This window comes from Syngnathus typhle, linkage group LG4, assembly GCF_033458585.1.
Source record: "Syngnathus typhle isolate RoL2023-S1 ecotype Sweden linkage group LG4, RoL_Styp_1.0, whole genome shotgun sequence".
NCBI classification, from domain to species: domain Eukaryota; kingdom Metazoa; phylum Chordata; class Actinopteri; order Syngnathiformes; family Syngnathidae; genus Syngnathus; species Syngnathus typhle.
In genome coordinates, this window is record NC_083741.1 from 8,586,675 (window position 1) to 8,606,323 (window position 19,649).

General features: G+C 40.7%; 2 protein-coding genes across 8 annotated transcripts in view; one reads left to right on the forward strand and one right to left on the reverse strand.

Annotated features, from left to right (window-relative positions):
* samd4a (sterile alpha motif domain containing 4A) overlaps positions 1-12,243 on the reverse strand; it is a 41,958-nt gene extending 29,715 nt beyond the window's left edge. For all 4 annotated transcript variants that reach the window (XM_061277546.1, XM_061277544.1, XM_061277543.1 and 1 more), the window contains exons 1-2: positions 12,063-12,243; positions 10,416-11,079 (exon numbers count right to left, since the gene is read on the reverse strand). In XM_061277546.1, coding sequence (XP_061133530.1) covers positions 10,416-10,611 — 196 coding nt within the window. In that variant the 5' untranslated portion in view covers positions 10,612-11,079; positions 12,063-12,243. The remainder of the gene's footprint in view (positions 1-10,415; positions 11,080-12,062) is intronic.
* A 6,959-nt stretch (positions 12,244-19,202) lies between these two features.
* Positions 19,203-19,649, forward strand: part of pacsin3 (protein kinase C and casein kinase substrate in neurons 3) — a 34,695-nt gene continuing 34,248 nt past the window's right edge. For 3 of the 4 annotated variants that reach the window (XM_061276209.1, XM_061276211.1, XM_061276208.1), the window contains exon 1: positions 19,203-19,631. The gene's annotated coding sequence lies outside the window, so the exon portion shown is untranslated. The remainder of the gene's footprint in view (positions 19,632-19,649) is intronic. The other variant, XM_061276210.1, reaches the window with a different exon arrangement.

The following is a 19,649-nucleotide window of genomic DNA, read 5'->3' on the forward strand; positions in this document are numbered from 1 at the left end:
AGGAGACTGATTTTAATTAAATTCTTTGATCTCAATTTCATGTTTTTTTTTTATTTTAAACTTGACATCTGAACAGGGATGTGTAGACATGTTGTAGTCTCAAGAGTCAGTATTTTGGAATATATGGGACCAAATGTGCATCCATATGTGCCTCAAGGGAGAAATACAAGGTTGTCCTTTTTCTTAAACCACAGCGGGATGCACCTGGCGGTGACAAAATATTTGTGTTTCGCTTCTAGCGGAAAAGGAAAGGCATCATCACAGCTACTGTTCACAGCAGCTTCCTGTTAAAATGTCTTCACCAGAGAAGGGTGCTATCATCAAGTGGTCCCTAACTAGTGGGCCGCACCACCTTGGGCTGGCCAACGGCGGCTTGCACAAATGAAAGAACGAATCCTTACAACATTTGTTGTGACTGGATTCTCTGAGTTACTTCATCTGGAACTGACTTTTGACACATGTCAAATTGACTCAGTAAATTCACAGGCTACCAAAATGAGTAAAATAAACAGACGTATGTATTTGTAAAGTTTCTTTGCAATGAAGAAAAGGCCCAGTGAGGATTCAATGCAAGAGCAAGAAGAAGAAGAAAGGTGCATTTCTTAGTTAGACAATACCAGACGGCCCACTTGAAATATGGATTTACGGCAACTGATATTTTTCAAATACTGTACTGATGAATTTCTAACCTCATTTGAGCATTTTGGCGACGATAAAATAATATTATATTGGTTTGTTTGAGATTTTTCTTGTCACAGCCGAGGAGGTTTTCTTGTAGGACACGGCTGCTGAATGGGGAACAATTCTTTTCTATGCCTCTCTCCTCCCCTCACTTCCCATTTCCTCTTAAGTGTATCGTCAACATCCCCTGTGCTCTCCTGCTGCCGGATTAACTGGTCCTGGAAGACTTGATCGAACACAGCGGGGGATGAAGGAAGAACAGTTGATTTACGGTCGACCTGTGGGGGCTCTGACAATAGCAGTCACAGATATCCTGAGAATGTGAATGAACCTCAATTCTGCCAGGGCTGGGCGAGAGTAACCTCAACTCAACAAGAAATCGCAGTCAGGGAACCATTGACATCTCTCTTCTTCAATAATTTTAAATCTACACCATTCGAAATTTATTTCTGTAACTGCTAAGAGTGAAAATGATAGTTTTACCGTATTTTCCGCACTATTAGGCACACCTAAAAACTTACATTTTACTAAAAAAAACACAGTGCGCCTTATAATGCAGAGCGCCTTATATATGGATCAATTGATGAATTTGTTGATCCATACTGGTTGTACACAGTGCTCTGCCAAAATGTTTCAGTACGTTTTAGTACGACTAGTAAATTACAAGTTCGCATCGCTTCCCAACATTACGGCAACTGTGGTCAGGGGGCGTCACTGAATAGCTGTTTTACCCGCGAGGCTATTTCATTTTAAAATAGGCTGCTCCGTTAATGTTTCGAGTAAATCTACGGATCGATATGGAAGGGAAACATAGATAAGCAGTACCAATGCGTTAGATCAAACTTTAGTCAGTTCCGATCATTTTATAGGAGATCGTTTGAGAAACGTGATTGTTTACACTTTGCTGAGGCTCATGGGAGATTGCGAGCTGAGGCCCATGGGACTTTGCGGATGCCTAATGCTATAACGATAGCTGCTATACGCGCGAGGCTATTAGTCAGTTCCGATCATTTTATAGGAGATCGTTTGAGAAACGCGATTGTTTACACTTTGCTGAGGCTCATGGGAGATTGCGAGCTGAGGCTCATGGGACTTTGCGGATGGCTAATGCTATAACGATAGCTGCGATACGTACCAGGGTATTTCATGTCAAAATAGGCTACTCTGTTAATGTTTTGAGTAAATCTACGGATCGATATGGGAGGGAAACATAGGTAAGTAGTACCAATGCGTTAGATCGAACTTTAGTCAGTTCCGATCATTTTATAGGAGATCGTTTGAGAAACGCGATTGTTTACAGAGGGCTCGTTGGTTATTGGCTAGTGGATGCATACCGCGACCCTAGTCAACCTCAGTTTGTTGCAGTATAGCTTCTATTTTATGCGCCTTATAATCCGGTGCGCATTATATATGGACAAAGTTTTAAAATGGGCCGTTCATTGAAGGTGCGCCGTATAATCTGGTGCGCCTAATAGTGCGGAAAATACGGTACCTGATCTGTATAGAGGTTAGCTTTTATTTTCAAACGCTGGCTTTTTTGAGAATAGCCCCCAGTCATAATGTTCACAAACCCTATACTTGGAATTATATAAGTGGGTGAAGTAAGCAGTGGCTCATTTCCATGAGACATGACTTCAACCAGATTGTTCTAAAAGGAAGTTCAGAGCTGGAAGTGTAAACCTTTTTTCTTAGCGCTTTTTGACCATAGGTTGTCCATACTTTTTATCAGTAGATGTCAGAATTGTTTCAAAAACGGCATGAGATCTTTTAAAAAATTTAAATTCAAATAATCATTCACGTCTTAACCTGCCTCTTGCCCAATCTCAGCTGAGACAGGATGTCACGATTACATAATCACATTGCAAATTCCTGCCATCAAAAAAGAAGGGTGATTACCTTTCCCTCACTCCGCCTCATTCACTCTTTCCGTAAATGTGCATCGCTGCTGCATCGTTATTTCCAACAGTGCGGAGTATTAACAGTAGCCAAGCTTATTTTCTCTCAATACATACACAACTGACAAAAGGGGCCTTTAGTATAGAAACAGCAATAGACAGGCCTTATTTCATTTTCCCCTCTGGTCGTTTTGGCAGGCTGTCTGTCCCCATTCCTGAGGTTCAGTATGAGTTCACAGAACTAGCTGTCAATTTCCAGAAATAAACTGTTTGCTAATGCGTGGGTGCTATGAAATACTTTGGTGTCCAAAAGAGAAGCGTTTTCTCTCAAAATGCTACCTCTTGAAGGAAGTCGAGCTTACAGCACAAAAAATCTGGGGACCAATCAATAGACTGTGTGTAAAGAACCAGCGTCAACAAGTGTACCATTACACCCGGCACTTCAATGCAGAAGTACTGAAAGTAAAGAGGTTTAGGTCAGATACGTGAGAAGTCAGGACGCTTCATAATAGTAAGTTGGTATCAACACAAAATACTCTACAAACTCAAAAACAGGCCAATATTATACCACGACTGCTTTTGTTGTACATGAGTTTGAAAAACCTGAGATTTAGAAAAAGAATCATTCTAGCTTTGAAATTAAACAGCCGTATTTGGCGACAATGAGAGGAATGACTGAATGACCCGTGAAAATTCAAGCTGAAATAGACATCAGTACTCACCACAAGCGTAGTTAGGATTTCTTTTTCCTTGGAGGGGGGACATGGATATAACAGGGGGTGCGCAAAACAAACAACCATTTACAAATCCCCAAACTTCTTCTGAATTTGAAGAAAGATTGTTGCTCTTCGGCAGAAACACGTTTTGTCCAAACACCATGAATTTCATTTTTTGTCACAAATCGATACTAATGCTCCGTCTCTACCTTGTCTGTAGTTTTTACGCAGTGGTAGCCAATTTAAAGCTGTGAAAATAGCTTGTAAATTTATTGCATCAATCATGGCTTTAGACCAGGGGTGGACAAACTACAGCCCGCGGGCCACATCCGGCAATAAATTGTATTATTAAACTTTTTTTTTTTGTCATATTGCCTACAATGACTGCGTTTCCCCAGTAGATGGGAACCGCTCGCCTGCGCATTTACTACCGGAAGCCGTGTCAGAAAGCTCGGTGCACACTCACAAGTGCGTGTACGTACTCAGTAGTACGGACATGGCGCACTCGCGCTCTAGTTGTATCAGTCCCGAATTTAGAGCGTGGGCTGTGACGACAGCATTCTTGTAATTCGCGCGCTGAGCTTTCAGATACAGTTTTACGTTAAAGCCACCCACAAACCTTCCCCTGGAATCCTTCTATTAAAATGAGTCGCCCAAGAAAAAGCAAGGTGGACACAGTGCCAAGTGTTTAAAAGAGAGTGGCCAATTTGGCTCAACGTACGCGACGTGATGTTCAGCCACATGAACGTCAACATCCACCCGTCACAGATCAAGGTAAACGGACCAACACCTCGGATCTCGCCTAAGAATTGCCACAACAAATTTTACTCCAGACTATGACGCACTACCAAAAAAGGGAGACCAACAACACTGTTCCCACTGAAAATGAAGGGGAGGCTCTCAAGTTTGTTGTAAAAAAATGCATTTTGAATAGGATTTGTACACATAGCAGGGACCAGCGACCAGCGACCATTCTCATTTTCAAACAATGCAGGATGCTCAAGGACATTGATGCACCACCTGTTTGCGACTAATCTTAACCTGTAAAGTTCCTAAGTGTTTTTCGTTTCCTCACCTCTGTTACCAGGTGTTTGTGAGTTAAAACTCTGCTCTGATTTTCAAATACCCCTCACCGTATTGCCGTTTTGATTACTTTATTTGGATGTATGCTTTCACCGATTCTTGATATAGATAGAAGATGATATATTTGGTCAGAAAGTTTGCCGTTTGATGTGATCTCATAAGATAAACATCTTTCATTAATCTGACCTGCAGGCACTGAAGTGATGGAGACTGTTATTCATAATAACAGTGTCGTATTTTATGAGAATCACTGATAGCAGTTTTTTAGTGATTTTTTTTTTTTTTTTAAATGCTGTTAATAAATGCATTTGTTTTCAAAAAACTTGTTTGGAATATCCATGCTTTACTACCTACTAAAGGCCGAAATCTTTTATACAATGACCTTTACAGGTCGCTTATATTACTTCACACAAACACTACGTCCATCTGCTCCTGGTTTGGCCCTCCGGTCCAAATTTAGAACTCAGTTCGGCCCGCGAGTCAAAAGGTTTGCCCACCCCTGCTTTAGACCCTAAAGAAGGCATTTAATGTTGAGAATAAGTTCCTGAAAAATCAGTAAATACCCAGAGGTTCCAAAAATATTTTGTGTGGGGGAGCTCGTGCCCCTGCAGCCCCTCTCTAACAACACCAGTGGTACACACATCATCTTTTCCCTTCTTTGCCCTACTTACTTTGCCTTTCACTCTCCCGCCTTTGAGACACTCGCTCAACTGAGGGTGGAATCAGCTTTTCTTTTCCACTATGTATTTTCCCACCTAAATTCTGGAAAGCTCCTGTCACCCTCTTCTTGAGCACAGTGCTCAGACCTGCCCACATTCTTAGGCAATATTCCCAACATTGTACAGTAACCGTTTCATGAATCTCTCAGACAATTACACACTCGAAATTAGCACCACTACTTAACGAACAAGGTTATTTGGTTAAAGAGGAAGTCAAGTCTGGTTTTAAAATATGTTTTATGCGCCTCGCCTAGTCTAAACACGGTATTCTGATTAATATCACATTGTGGAATATTAACAATCCATCGATTTTTATCCATCTCAGGGGCGGCTATTTTGCATTTTGCCTTGTATTGCCACTTGTCAACTGAAAATGACATTGCCTATTGCCTATTGTACGTACGTACGCATGTAAGTGTTTGAAGGGTGTTATTTTCTCATATTTACTGTTGCTGGCAATTGCTGGAATAGTGTCACTTAATCAAGTTTCTCTTAACATTTCATACTAAAATTATTGTGTCCTTGTTGGTATAGTATCTGATTGATTTCAGTATCAGATATAGGCTGCAATATAAGTATCGATATGAAGTGAAATATTCGCATCAGAACAACCTTACTTCAAATTCGAATGATTTTTCATTTCCCATCAAATCTTGGGTGTTTTTTTATCCACGTTAGGTAATTTTCCTGTTTGGAAAGACCATGACCTGCGGCTAAGACTAAGCATTCTGACACAAGGCAGCACATTTCACTCCAGAAGGTTTGATAGTCTCATTCTCATTGTTGTGCAGAGATTCAGGGCGCTACTGAATGTTGCAAAGCAGCTGCAAAACATGAATGAGCTTCTTCTGTTCTTTTCCTTGTATGCTTCAATTTTGCGCCTGGAAACATAGAGCCAATGTGATTGTGCCAGAACACTCAAGTTATTCTTCATCTGTCTCGAGGACATTTTCCCAGAAGCTTTGAGGTTTGCCAATGTGTATTTTGCCAAAATGTGTTGTCAGTTTTAAGATATTGCTGTAACCGTCGAAATGCAGATGGCTTTGTCCTTGAGTGTAAACCTTTTATCTTAAGGCCTGAACTGCAATATTACCGTAAAAACAATTTTATTTGTATTAAGAAATTAAACAAAGCTGATGTATAAAAATGTACTCATTAGATTGTGTACGTGATGAATAAACTAAAAATGAAGAAAAATGTATAATATATCCACCAGTTGTGACAATCTTTGGGTCACCAAACAAGGAAGCTTCTCAGTTGCTCAAAAGTAGGCCACGGAGGATTCCATTCATTTGTACAGGGCTTTCCAAATAGTTACGCTCTTCTACACAGACTGCCAGCGGCAGTTTAACCCTTACCCAGTCAAGCAAGAATTTTGATACCAGGATTGTGCACTTTGCCATGATAATTCCAAAATGCAAATTTCTACAGGACCAATCTTCAGTGTGGCTGGGTCTTGTAAGAAATATTTTAGTTGATGTGTTGGTATTGCGCCCGCGACCCCCGTGGGGACAAGCAGTATAGAAAATGAATGGATGGATGTTAGTATTGCACAAATGAGACAGTGGCCCTCCAGCAATTAGTGGTTTGCTGATTCGACTCACCGTTTCCCCTCAGTCCTGACGAGGCATTCTTGCGAAAGATACGAAACTACCAAATAATCCTGATGCTATGTCATCCATCCCTAGCATCCATTCTTGAGGAAGCATTCTTGATCAATGATCATGATACTAAACCGCCAATTACTCCTTATGAGTCATGTGTGAATCAGACACTGACTTTGCTCCCGTTAAGGGCTCATGGAGAAATGCACTTTTTAATTAAAGCGCTTTTACTAGAATTCACAAGCAAAAAGCTACAGACCAATCTCTCAGCCAGTCCAGGGTGTACACTGGGATTTGGCCCCAGGCCCCCTACGCAATGGATATCGGAAGAGAATAGATGAAACAATTTTCCAGCAATTGTGATAAAATGTTGTGCTGAATAGTGAATAATAATAATACACCTTCTACCATGCATGACACTTGGAACTATTTAACCTTTTTTCCTCATTATACCAACTGAGATAACAAGTACCGCCGTTGCCCACAGACATCAATCAGACTGATGTAAACAGTCAGTCTCCAACTACCACGGCTGGCGTAAAAACACGACTTTGCAAGCTTTTTCATAGGGTCATTTCCAATAAAGCAGTGATGTCAACCTTTGCAATGCTATTCCAAAACACCAAACAAGCCTCTTTCTACAGCAAAAAGTAAAGCTGTGCAAGAAGGGGCATTCATTCAGATCCATGTAAAGTTAAGAGTGGTTCTTGTTCATGTTTCCCTCCATGTAGGTCAGTGTTTCCCAACCTTTTTTCATCCACAGCACATCTTTTAATTGGAAGATATCTTGCGGCACACCACTACCAAAATCATTTTGGCATTACATCAGGTTCTATATAAAAATGTGTTATGTTGCGACAAGACGTTGTGAACGTGCTATATAAATACAGTCCGTATATTGAGATATAGTTGAATAATTTAATAACCGTTTTAGACTAGCTCTATAAATATTGCGCCAATAAGAACAAAGTCACGTTTAAAGACGCCCCTGCTGTACTGGCAGCAGCTGAGTGGTTATTACTGTGAAGATGTCATGACTTGACTATTTTATGTTGCTGAAAAATGCACAATCCAGGTTTTCCGGTCAAACAATATGCTGGGATTTTCTTCAGTCTGCAAACACACCTCAGCCATCAGAGCGTCACTCTTATCAAAAGCACACAGCAGCACACACATTAACTGAATATGTGCCGATGCAGCACAATCAGACCAACACAACATGAAGTCTCAAGATTTTCCGATTAGCCACGCACGCGTGATTAGCAAGTGGCTGACCAGGCCTTGCGCTAACTAACCAGTGGTTTGGCGAACCTTTTTACAATGCACTCCGTAATTAATGTTGGACAATTTCCCCTGGCACAGCTGAACATTTCTCCCACCACACCAGTGTGCCGCAACACAGTGGTTGGAAAACACTGATGTAGATTACCACATACATTTGCTTCACTCCATGTTGCACACTATTGTGTGTGAATCACAGCCCAGAGGCGTTATCATGTTATGCCACCCAAGTAATGCCTGCTTTCTCTAAAAACAACGCGTGAGCCAGCATATGTGTGTCGCGCAGATGTTACCATAGGTACGACACCAGCCCTACATTGCAGCAGCAGTAGCGGTTCCTTCAATTTTTCATGAGCCACCTAAGTTGCCAGGGTTGGTTTCCATGGCCACACACAGTCTGGTGCAACAAAACCTAGCCAGATCTTCCCATGAGAGCCTTTGGGGCAATTACTTTACAGATACGGATACTGTGAGGAACACGACAGTAAATTAGTACACTTCCAGAAATATGTAATAATACGGTAACCCAATAACAGGCTACTGCTGCCAATGTTGAACAGATTTTTATGGTGCATGTAAACATTCTGTATCATAACCAAAAACTTGTGGGATACGTAGTGGTCAGCTACAACTGTACCGTATTTTCTGGACTATAAGTCGCAGGTTTTTTTTTCATAGTTTGACTGGGGGTGTACCGTATTTTCTGGACTATAAGTCGCAGGTTTTTTTTCATAGTTTGACTGGGGGTGCAATTTATACTCAGGAGCAACTTCCATCCATCCATTTTCTGTACCGCTTAGTCCCCACGGGGGTCGCGGGCGTGCTGGAGCCTATCCCAGCCGTCATCGGGCAGTAAGCGGGGGACACCCTGAACCGGTTGCCAGCCAATTGCAGGGCACACAGAGACAAATAACCATTTGCACTCGCACTCACACCTAGGGTCAATTTGGAGTGGTCAATCGGCCTACCAAGCATGTTTTTGGGACGTGGGAGGAAACCGGAGTGCCCGGAGAAAACCCACGCAGGCCCGGGGAGAACATGCAAACTCCACACAGGGAGGGCCGGAGGTGGAATCGAACCCGCACCCTCCTAACTGTGAGGCGGACGTGCTACCCAAGTGCTCCACCGAGCCGCCCTCAGGAGCAACTTATGTGTGAAATTATTAACATTATTACATCATTTCACATGTTATTTATTTATAAGCGACGTAGAAGAGGAATCTTCTCCCTCTAGAGTTAGCGGAGTTGTTCAAAAGCGACACAGGATGAAAATTTCATTGGGCTTAGTGATTTGGAGTGACAGGGATGGTTTGGTAAAATTGTTAGCATGTTATTTATGCTATAGCTATATGGATAAATTTTAACATGTTATGTTAACATACCAGGCACATTCTCAGCTTGTTGTTTGTGTGTCATGTAACGTTAACATACTGTACAGTTATTCAACCTGTTGTTGCCTCTATTCTATTTTTATTTTAAATTGCCTTTCAAAAGGACATGTCTGTACTTGGTGTTGGATTTTATCAAATAAATTTCCCCCCAAAATGCAACTTATACATGTCTTTTTCTTCTTTATCGTGCATTTTATGGCTGGTGCGACTTGTACTACGGAGCGACTTATAGTCTGAAAAATATAGTACATTTCTTGTTGAAAGGTTTAAATAGGCAAAATTAAAAAATAAATCTGTCCCTCAATGCTTTTTTTGGTATGTTTGATCGATAACTATATTAAAGGGGCAGGATTAATCAGTTAATCGACAACAAAACTATTATCTAATTATTTTGATCATCCTTTAACAGTACTGTTTTCTGATATTTACAGTCCTCCGTGACTTACTGACAGACTGATTTTCTTTGTGTTGACTCAAAATAAAACATGGAAACATTCTGCTTTTACTCTTTTACTCTGCCCAATTTCTGACACATTATGGACCAAATCAGTGAATAAATCAAAACTAATGTATGTTTGTGCATTTTATCATGCACTATCAATTTGGAATAATGTTCTGTTTATGAGTAAAGTTATGGAATTAGAATTTTTTTAACGCGATTTATCAATTGACAAAATACTCGACTGATTAATCCAATTAATTAATTGACAAAATAATAAGACTAAACAATTATTGAAATAAGTCAGTCCCAGCTCTTGTCGCCAGGCAGAGTTCATAAGAACCCAATTGTAATTACCTCATAAGCCAACTGAACATTGTGATTAACACATGCTAGTAATTGAATGAATGCCGCAACTAGAAGTTGAAAAACAGTCCACTGTAAGAACTGTACAATGCTGCTGTCAAAGCACCTACAGATTTATTATCTTTACCTAACAAAAAGCGCAACAGTTCTGTTGTCATTGACATTTACACTGTTACAAAGCATATCTTGAAGACTGGAGCTAGTTGCGGTCTTTTTTTTTCAGAGAGGCTGGCTGACCTACCTGAATTGTTGGCATCTGCCTCCAGAACCTGGAGCTCCGTGCAGTCTGCGAGGGAGTGCTCCAGACAGAGCTGCAGGAAACGAGCCTGGGTCCGGCTCACCCTCTTCAGCAAAGACAGCAGAGCCACTGTCTGCTCACACTCATTCCACCCTTTGAACCAGCTGGCTAGTATGCCCACCTGATCGCGAAACATCATGGTCTGGGAGAGGGGCGGCAGTAGGGGTGAGGTAACAGCGGTGCTGCCGGGGTTCCCAAAGCAGCTTTTTTTGGTTTGGGAGGGGCTGCAGGGGGAGAAGGGACTCCCAGATATATCTTCCCTAAACTTTCCACTGACGTTCTGGATAAAACCGAGTAAGTTTCTTGAGATCTATAATGGAGTTAGGTGAAGCTGTGCAAGGCCATTCTTAGCTCTGGCAGCAGCAAGACGGTGGTCTTGTCAGTGCCAACACGTGTTGATCCACAAAGTATTCCTTCTGGAGGAGATCTGTCTTCCAGTGAGAGGATGCGAGTGCTTCTATCGCTGCTGGCTGGGTGATACAATTTGCCCTCAGATAATTACTCACCGACAGAGGAATTGATATTTGATGAGTTAACTTTCCACTTCGCAATATGTCACATTAGATCCTGCACCACAGGCACCATCTTCAATGAACCCCTTGAGGGCCTGTAAAAAAGTATTAAAGCAGGTGAATATTTAAGTGGGAGTCATATAACCCTCAACCCTTTCGATGAAAACACGACAGTGTCCCTGTTCTTTCAGCCGTGCACACTTTGGAAGCGAGTTGCTGTAAACGGGCATTTATAGGTCGTCCCCTCGCCGTCGCCCGTACGTTTAAGCTCGTGGTATTCATTGCCAGAATAAAAATAAATTATTTTTGCTTCTGGTATCCACCCATTCCTAAAAATACAGCGGTCTGTCGGCTACTCCTGGCGCTGCATCCCGGAATGACCCACAGGAAGGACGCCGGTCGGTTTAGCGACAAACGCAGGCAGGAGTGTGTGTGTGTGTGTGTGTGTGTGTGTGTGTGTGTGTGTGTGTGTGTGTGTGTGTGTGTGTGTGTGTGTGTGTGTGTGTGTGTGTGTGTGTGTGTGTGTGCGCCTGGTAGGGGCTGGAGTAACTTCCGCTGCCTTATTTTAAATGACGGGGTTGTTTTATAAACATGTACTTTGGCTTGCGTGGAGGCTGAAAAGTGGCCGCGTGTTAAGAAGCTCGAGTCAGGCGCTGACGCTGCCCACAAGCTAGTGTTAGCTTTCTAAACCTGTCACTTTGCTTCATCAGCACACAAGGAGTGACCACTGAGGGAGTGTGTGTGTGTGTGTGTGTGGGGGGGGGGGGGGTGTATCTGTGCCCGATGAATAAATACTAGTTGTCCCTTAACAAGGTCCACATGGAGTCACCGCGTTACATCAATGACTTTGTGTTAAAAGTATTTTAGGTTATCATACGCAACTGTATCTTGACGGCACAGTCGCGAATACAGTGATTCCTAAATGCCTGCTGCGTCAACAGGTAGCAAACGTGTTATTCGCGAAAGAGTTAAATAAAAGAAAATATAAAAACGAGACCAGACAACAAATTGGCAATCCACTCGGAAAATATGAGACGACTGTGATACGTAAGGACGGGATAAACTTGAATATATTTACCTTATTGCGCAGTTTGCACCGTTGGCTTTGTCTGAAGAGGGGCGACAGGCGCAATCTTTTGGGGGGAGCGGTGCCCCTTTACTCTGGGTCTGAGGGTTTTGCCATCTTGACTAACTTTTCCTCCGTCTCTCCCTCCAGGTCGGCCTGCGCCTGCTCTAAAGTGCCGCAGTCGTTTGAATGCAACACGCCGTGCAACATCTGCTTCCAGACTTCAAAATAAGACGAGCAGTTTTTGATACTACTTAACAATTTTGAAACAGGCCACATTAGTCTTTTTAAAAGATGGTGGGAGTAATGTGAATTATTTCGTAATCTAATGTGCCATAAATACTCTGGCGCATAAATATTGCAATACTTGAAATGAGAGTCAAGATCAACACCATAAAGTGAGTTTGAGAACACGCAATGTCATGCCACAAAATCTGACACTTTGCATTGGACTTCATATTTATTGTATAAAGCAGATGTTAAGCTATTAGAAATGCATTTATTAGTCATTAGTCAAGTGCCCACACTTTTTGTTAATTTACGGCACGGGTGTCAAACTCAAGGCCCCCGGGGGCCAGATACGGCCCGCCACATCATTTTATGTGGCCCGCGAAGACAAATTGTTCATCAAATTCGTGTGTCATTACTAGAATTGCAAATTGCCTTCACTTTTAATCACATCTTTTTTTTTTTTAAATATTTGACCAGTTTTTACTCGTCTGATTTGAAAACGAGTTATTTGATTTGTAGCTTTTACTGTATATGATATGAGGTGCTCATACATTTATTTGGGTTGACAGTCATAATGGCCCTCCGAAAGAAGCTATGACTACAATGCGGCCCGCGAAAAAAATGACTTTGACACCCCTGATTTACGGCAAGCAGAAAATGTAAATGAAAACAGCAAAATATGTGAGCTTGACCACAGTGGTGAACCATCGCTTAACATGATTCAGTTAGCTGGCTGACTGTGCACTGTTTAAAAATATATTGATTTTTTAAAAGTTTTTATATCAATTGATAGTTGTTAGAGTGGGCATGTTAAGCCTGACAATGTGCATCTGCACACATAATATGAGTGACATTATAAAACACAAGCGTTAATATTGACAGCCACTGTTTCAGGCTGCCTCCATTGAAAAAAGACAAAATGTCATTGGAAGAAAATCTTTGTTTTGTATGAGGTCATAACAAAGTGAGTAGTACTTTCAAGGAAACATGCAGAATGTTCCATATGATCTGGAAAATATCAAAATGTCTGTTCTACAAAAACATATAACCAATTGGGTACCATTGAAATACTTATTTTACACTGTAGTTAACATCCAATGGAGAAAAGATACCAAAATGAATGCATGAGATACATTTTCATGCAAGCACCATATAATCAAAACCAAGTAGGATACGTGTTTTTTGTAGACTTTTCGGATACGTGAACAGTACACTAATGTTCTAATTGTTTGGCCTTTTTCATTTATTTTTAATTCGTTTGAGTTCGTTTTGACCTGCTGCTTAAATTTAGTCCGTTTTGATAAGTTTGAGAGCGGGTATGTTTATTCCAACAATGCTTCGTTTTAGTTTATTTATTTCATATTCACTTTACTGTATACTTTTTCATGATATTCTAATATTTTGAGATAGGATATTTGAGTTTTCTTAAGCTGTATGCCATAGTCAGCAATATTGAAATAATAAAAGGCTTGCAATATTTCAATTGATTTGTAATGAATCCAGAAAGTATGACATTTTTGTTTATTTAATTGCATTACAGAAAATAAAGAACTTTATCACAATATTCAAATTTTTTGAGACAGTCCTGTACAGGTATATAAGGAAAACATCCCTATCGGTAAGAACAGAACTGGGTTTTTTACTTGATTCGCAGCTTCGACTTTTTTGAGAGGGAGCTTTAATTTTGAAGGCCTGGACCGTCTTGTCCCGTCTATATTTAGGTGCCTTGACGCTGACAAGCTAGCGCAGCCAGTTTCCACATGCTAATCATTAACAGTGGAGCATGACGTCAGGGGCTTGGCAGCGCGAGGCAGCACCAAAATAGAGAGTGAGTGAGAAACAGAGACCCTGCGACAGAGAGGCGGCCAACCACTACACGACAGCACAAGAAAATGCAAGAAAGACTTTGGTTTCCAGAGAAAACGAGGGGCGGGTTGTACCAGCAGAGATTTTTATGCAGGTGTATGTTCCATGCGGTGAAACATCGTTTGTGGTGAAGCTCTGACGTGACATTGGTGATATACTGTGGTGAGCGGTCAAGGACAGCCAGAGCTTCTTTACGAAACATCAGAAGCAGTGACTTTCACCGATCACTTCTTGCATTAACTTGTATTAGTTTATTTCCAACTCGAATGGCTTCATTTCGTTGCATTTCTCTCAGTTGTATTGATTTCACGGAGTTAGTTAGTCAGTTAGTTAGTCAGTTAGTTAGTCAGTCAGTTAGTTAGTTAGTTAGTTAGTTAGTTAGTTAGTTAGTTAGTTAGTTAGTTAGTTAGTTAGTTCAGATTTTAGGGGGGGGGGTAGATTGGGGTCAGATGTTTTGTACTTAAAAAAAATAAAAACTCGTACTTGACAAAATAGTTAGTTAGTTAGTTAGTTAGTTAATTCAATCAGATTTTATGGAGGTAGATTGGGGTCAAACGTTTGTACTTAAAAAACAAAACTCGTATTTGACAAAATAAAACTTGAAACTGAAAATAAATGTGTTGAGCTTGAAACTTGAAAATTCTTTTAAGAAAAAATCAAAATAAGAATACTTGTATGACAAGTTTTTTCGAGTTGAAAATAGTCTGCTTCGCTTTGGTAAAAAAAGATATTTCCAGTTGCATGTTCAACTCTTGTTTTTTCAGATTAGGATCTTTTTTTCAGGTTTAATTTTTTTTTTTCCAAATTTCACACTTTGACCCGAATCTGGTGGTGGGGGGGTTGTGGAAACACGAGTGACAGCTGAACAAGAATGCTTGGAACCACTCCCAGAGACAGCACTTTCAGGGTGTGCAGGAACGAAAGCAAATGAAACTCAACACTTACATGCACCATATGCATGACATTGACAGCTTTAGAACTGATGCCTGTTCGAATTTGCTACACTTGGTGAAAACACCCTCAGGACAACACAGAAAGAGTAAATTGAATCTGCCATGAATGGCGCTACGAGGACCGACCGGGAGAAACATGAACTTCAGTGTGTTGCTCGAGAACGCTTTGACGTGATCACCAGGCTTGAGGATTGAACCCACCACCTACAGGAATCACCATTGATTAGAAACGGTTGATGGCTGTGAGAATATCCTTCCCATCTTAAAAGGGGGAACCCAAGACAACTGACTTTTTCTGTCTTCCTGGGGGTGTTTTCACCAAATGTAGCAAATCTGGACAGATTCAAGTTACAGGGGGTACAAATTCCAACAGAAGGCCTATTGCATGGGTGTCAAACTCATTTTTTTCGGAGGGCCATTATGACTGTCAACCCAAATAAATGTATGAGCACCTCATAAAAGCTACAAAACAAACTGACAAATAACTCGTTTTCAAATCAGACGAGTAAAAACTGGTCAAATATTTAAAAATAAAAAGATATTAAAAGTGAAGACAACTTGCAATTCTATTAATGACACACGAATTCGATGCACAATTTGTCTTCGCGGGCCACATAAAATCATGTGGCGGGACGTAGCTGGCCCCCGGGCCTTGAGTTTGACACCTGTAGTTTATTGGAATAAGTCTCCCTGTGAAAATAAGTACCGCTCCTCCTGTTTTAAAATGGTGCACCCAAGACATCAACAGACTTTGTCTTCTTGGGGGTGTTTTCACCTAATTTGAATAGGCTCCCTCAACTCTCCAAGCGGTTACAGGGGATACTAATTCTAACAGCAGCCCCAATACACGTAGTCACATAACATGATTTTGTCATGTGTTTCAGTTGTAGCGTGTCAGTCTCCAAACTTGTAGGTGCTTCGGTCAATCCTCAACCCTGGTAATCATGTCGAAGTGTCCTCGATTGAAGCAATTTGTATTTAGCTCTCACTAGGGCCTGGCAGCACCATTCATGGCAGGATCAATTTAGTAGTATTTTTATTTTGAATAGATTTTTTTCAAGTTTCAAGCTTTACACGTTTATTTTCAAGTTTTATTTTTTCAAGTACATTTTTGACCCCAATCTACCACCATTGATTTCAACTTGCATGTGTTGCAGTGTCAATCCAGTCTGCTCGGGGTCTTCAAAAACACCGGTCCTGAGCGATGTTAACTACCGTACATTTGAACAATGAGACTGACTATTTCTTTAACCGATCAGATTGCAAATTCTCCTCCCAGGGCCATTTAGCTGGCCCATAGTTAACGTTTTCTGTCTTCTGATTTGTTGGTCCGAGTAAGCCAAGTATGACCAGCAAAACACTTGGCTAGTTTATCTCCACACATTAATACATGTAATAATGAGTTTCTCTCTTGAGTATGTTATACAGTACGTACAGATGATGTACGTATGTGACGCAGATGTGGTGCTGTTGTGTTGTGAGTTTCATATCATATTAATGGCATCTATAATTGCAACTTGATACGTAGTAGAGGCATTAAAGAGGTGGGTTTGGTAGGGTAAATTGGGATCACCGGTTCATTAGGATCTTGGCCTGGTTGGTCTCAGCCACCTTGATTTATTCTGGAACCTCTAGTTCATATTTGGTAGAGATTTTATACCTGGGTATGCCTCTCCATTTATGGCCTGCCTGCACCATGCATGTATTAGCAATGCAAACTAAATTGGTTAGCACGGTGGAATGTATTTGTCTCTTAATTGAGAGGTCCTTGGTTTTTAGATTAGGCATTCCTGTGTGAAATTTGGATTTTCTCCGTATGCTAGAGTGGGTTTTCTCCAGGTCGTACACTTTCCTCCAACAATGAAAAAAAACTTGCACTTTTGATTAATTGAAGACTAAATTGTCCAAATGTGTGAACGTGTAATCAAACGGCTGCTTGTTTATACTGTATGTACTCTTCAAAAGGGCTGGCGAACTGTCCAAAATATAAGATAGGCTCCAGCTCACCTATGAACTTGATGGTGACAAATGGTTAGATGGTTCGGCCTCAATTTTGCACCTGTTTTTTGTAGATGATGTGGTTCTGTGGGCGTCATGAAGTTGTGACCTTCATCTCTTATTGGAGGGTGAAGCTGAAGGTAAATCTGCTAGGATGAGTTTCAGACCCTTACAAAACTGAAACTATGGTCCATAGTGAGAAAAGTGTAGCGTGGCCTCTCCAGGTCGTAGATTCCAGTGGAGGAGTATCTTGAGCGTTAAGGCAAAGCTTTCAATTTACTACTCAGTTACAAGCTGATCTACATTCTTACGTATGTCATGACTAAAAGAACAAAATGTAAGCGTTCAAATTGAGTTTCTGTCGAAGGTGTCTGGGCCCTTCTTTAATTCTGTGTTTGTGTAGTATAAGTAGTTGGTTCTTTGTATAAATATGTCTGGTTTCAACAGCAATATGTGGTCTTTTTACATTTTATGGATCCTATTCTTGATGCTATCATTCCACTCTACACCGCAAGACCACATCCTCAGTTTAGCCGTGCATCCCAGCAATTGCGGAAGCATCATGTTAAGGTATGCAGGGCTTCAGACTAACTCTTTTTAAACTAGGAGCACAGTGCTTCCTAATCTGAAATTTTGGGGGCGCATAGTAAATCGACTTGAAAAATTATAATCCACTCTACTCAGTTTCACTATAGTACTGATAAATGGACTCAAGTTTGGAACACAAGTTTGTTGGCAACAAAAAATATTCAAGAAAACACATTAATTTAAAAAAATCTGCAAATATACTGGTTGCACAGGTGGGTGTGTATGAACAGTTTTGGTGCAGTGTTGCAAAATATTAAGAGCAAAATGCCACCATAAAGAAGCTAGCCATTTTAAAGCTACTTTATCATCTGTAACTGTGAAAAGCAAAACCTGCAATGACATTTTTCAACTTGCATGAAGCTGGATAGGGTTACCAAAGTATCTCCTCAAGCCTTGATGTACCTCAGTGAGAAAGATATCTACAATCGGAGTAAGTTTAGCACTGTTGCTATCCTCTTTCTAGGTTTGGCCACTTTGTAAATGTAACCTCAAGACCATGTTGTTGAATAAATCAGGTAAAAAAAATCCCAATGTTGACTGAAGAATAACAGAAGTTTCTGGCACATGGTAAGTTGTTAACAAAACAAAAATATGATAAAACAATAAACAAGAATGAATGCAGAACATGCCACTGCTGTCCAAAAGATTCCATTTGAAATTTGTAATTCAGCCCTTAAATGTTTGACAGCCTTTCAGGCAAACTGACGATCGTGGTAAGACAATGACCAAAAAGCACAAAACAGTGAAGACTGGTTTGACCTTAAGAGAACAACAGTAGTGCAACAGTGGTTGGTATAATTTATAGCTTTTGCTGGAACAGTTTCTGCAGTTGCATCTTGAATCCAATAGGTGGCTGTAAAGCTACGTAAAATTACTAATCAGGAAAACGCCAACTCCTATCTATCTATCTATCTATCTATCTATCTATCTATCTATCTATCTATCTATCTATCTATCTATCTATCTATCTATCTATCTATCTATCTATCTATCTATCTATCTATCTATCTATCTATCTATCTATCTATCTATCTATCTATCTATCTATCTATCTATCTATCTATCTATCTATCTATCTATCTATCTATCTATCTATCTATCTATCTATCTATCTATCTATCTATCTATCTATCTATCTATCTATCTATCTATCTATCTATCTATCTATCTATCTATCTATCTATCTATCTATCTATCTATCTATCTATCTATCTATCTATCTATCTATCTATCTATCTATCTATCTATCTATCTATCTATCTATCTATCTATCTATCTATCTATCTATCCGTCTTTCCATCCATCCATCCATCCATCCATCCATCCATCCATCCATCCATCCATCCATCCATCCATCCATCCATCCATCCATCCATCCATCCGTAGATTAATTCTACCTTACCTTCTACCTTCTATTTTAATTGGCCGTTAAGTGTTTAGTGACGTGCAGTCTGACTGAAGTTGCTATTTTCCTGACGGTCAGCGAAGGCAGCACCGTGGTGCCGCAGACACCGTGAAGGGTTAAAGTGTAAATAGGATGAATGGATATTGTGGCGTGCAGCATCTGATTACAGACGCCAGTCAGGATCGTGGAAGGAGGACTTCTCGCTATCTAGTCGTTCCAAAAACTTTTAGAGATAAGCAGCACACATGATTTGGTGAAATACTATTGCGTGTTACAACCGCAGAGAAGACACCGAGCCTGCTAACATTTGAAAGTTGGACATTAACGTTGTAAACATGGCCGAAAGTGGACGCCCTCGGATCACTGTGGAGTAAAAACTCGAGATGATGACGCACTCGATGAAGGTTTACAAGTGAAGAAAATACAAGGCTGGACCACGACCACGTTTGTAACATCTGACTACTGAATCGTCTACCCAGGAGGGGAACAACCGCGCAAGGATTCTCCTTCTGGTTTGTTCTTGCAGCTCGGGGAAAACAGGTAAGCGCTTCAGCGCAT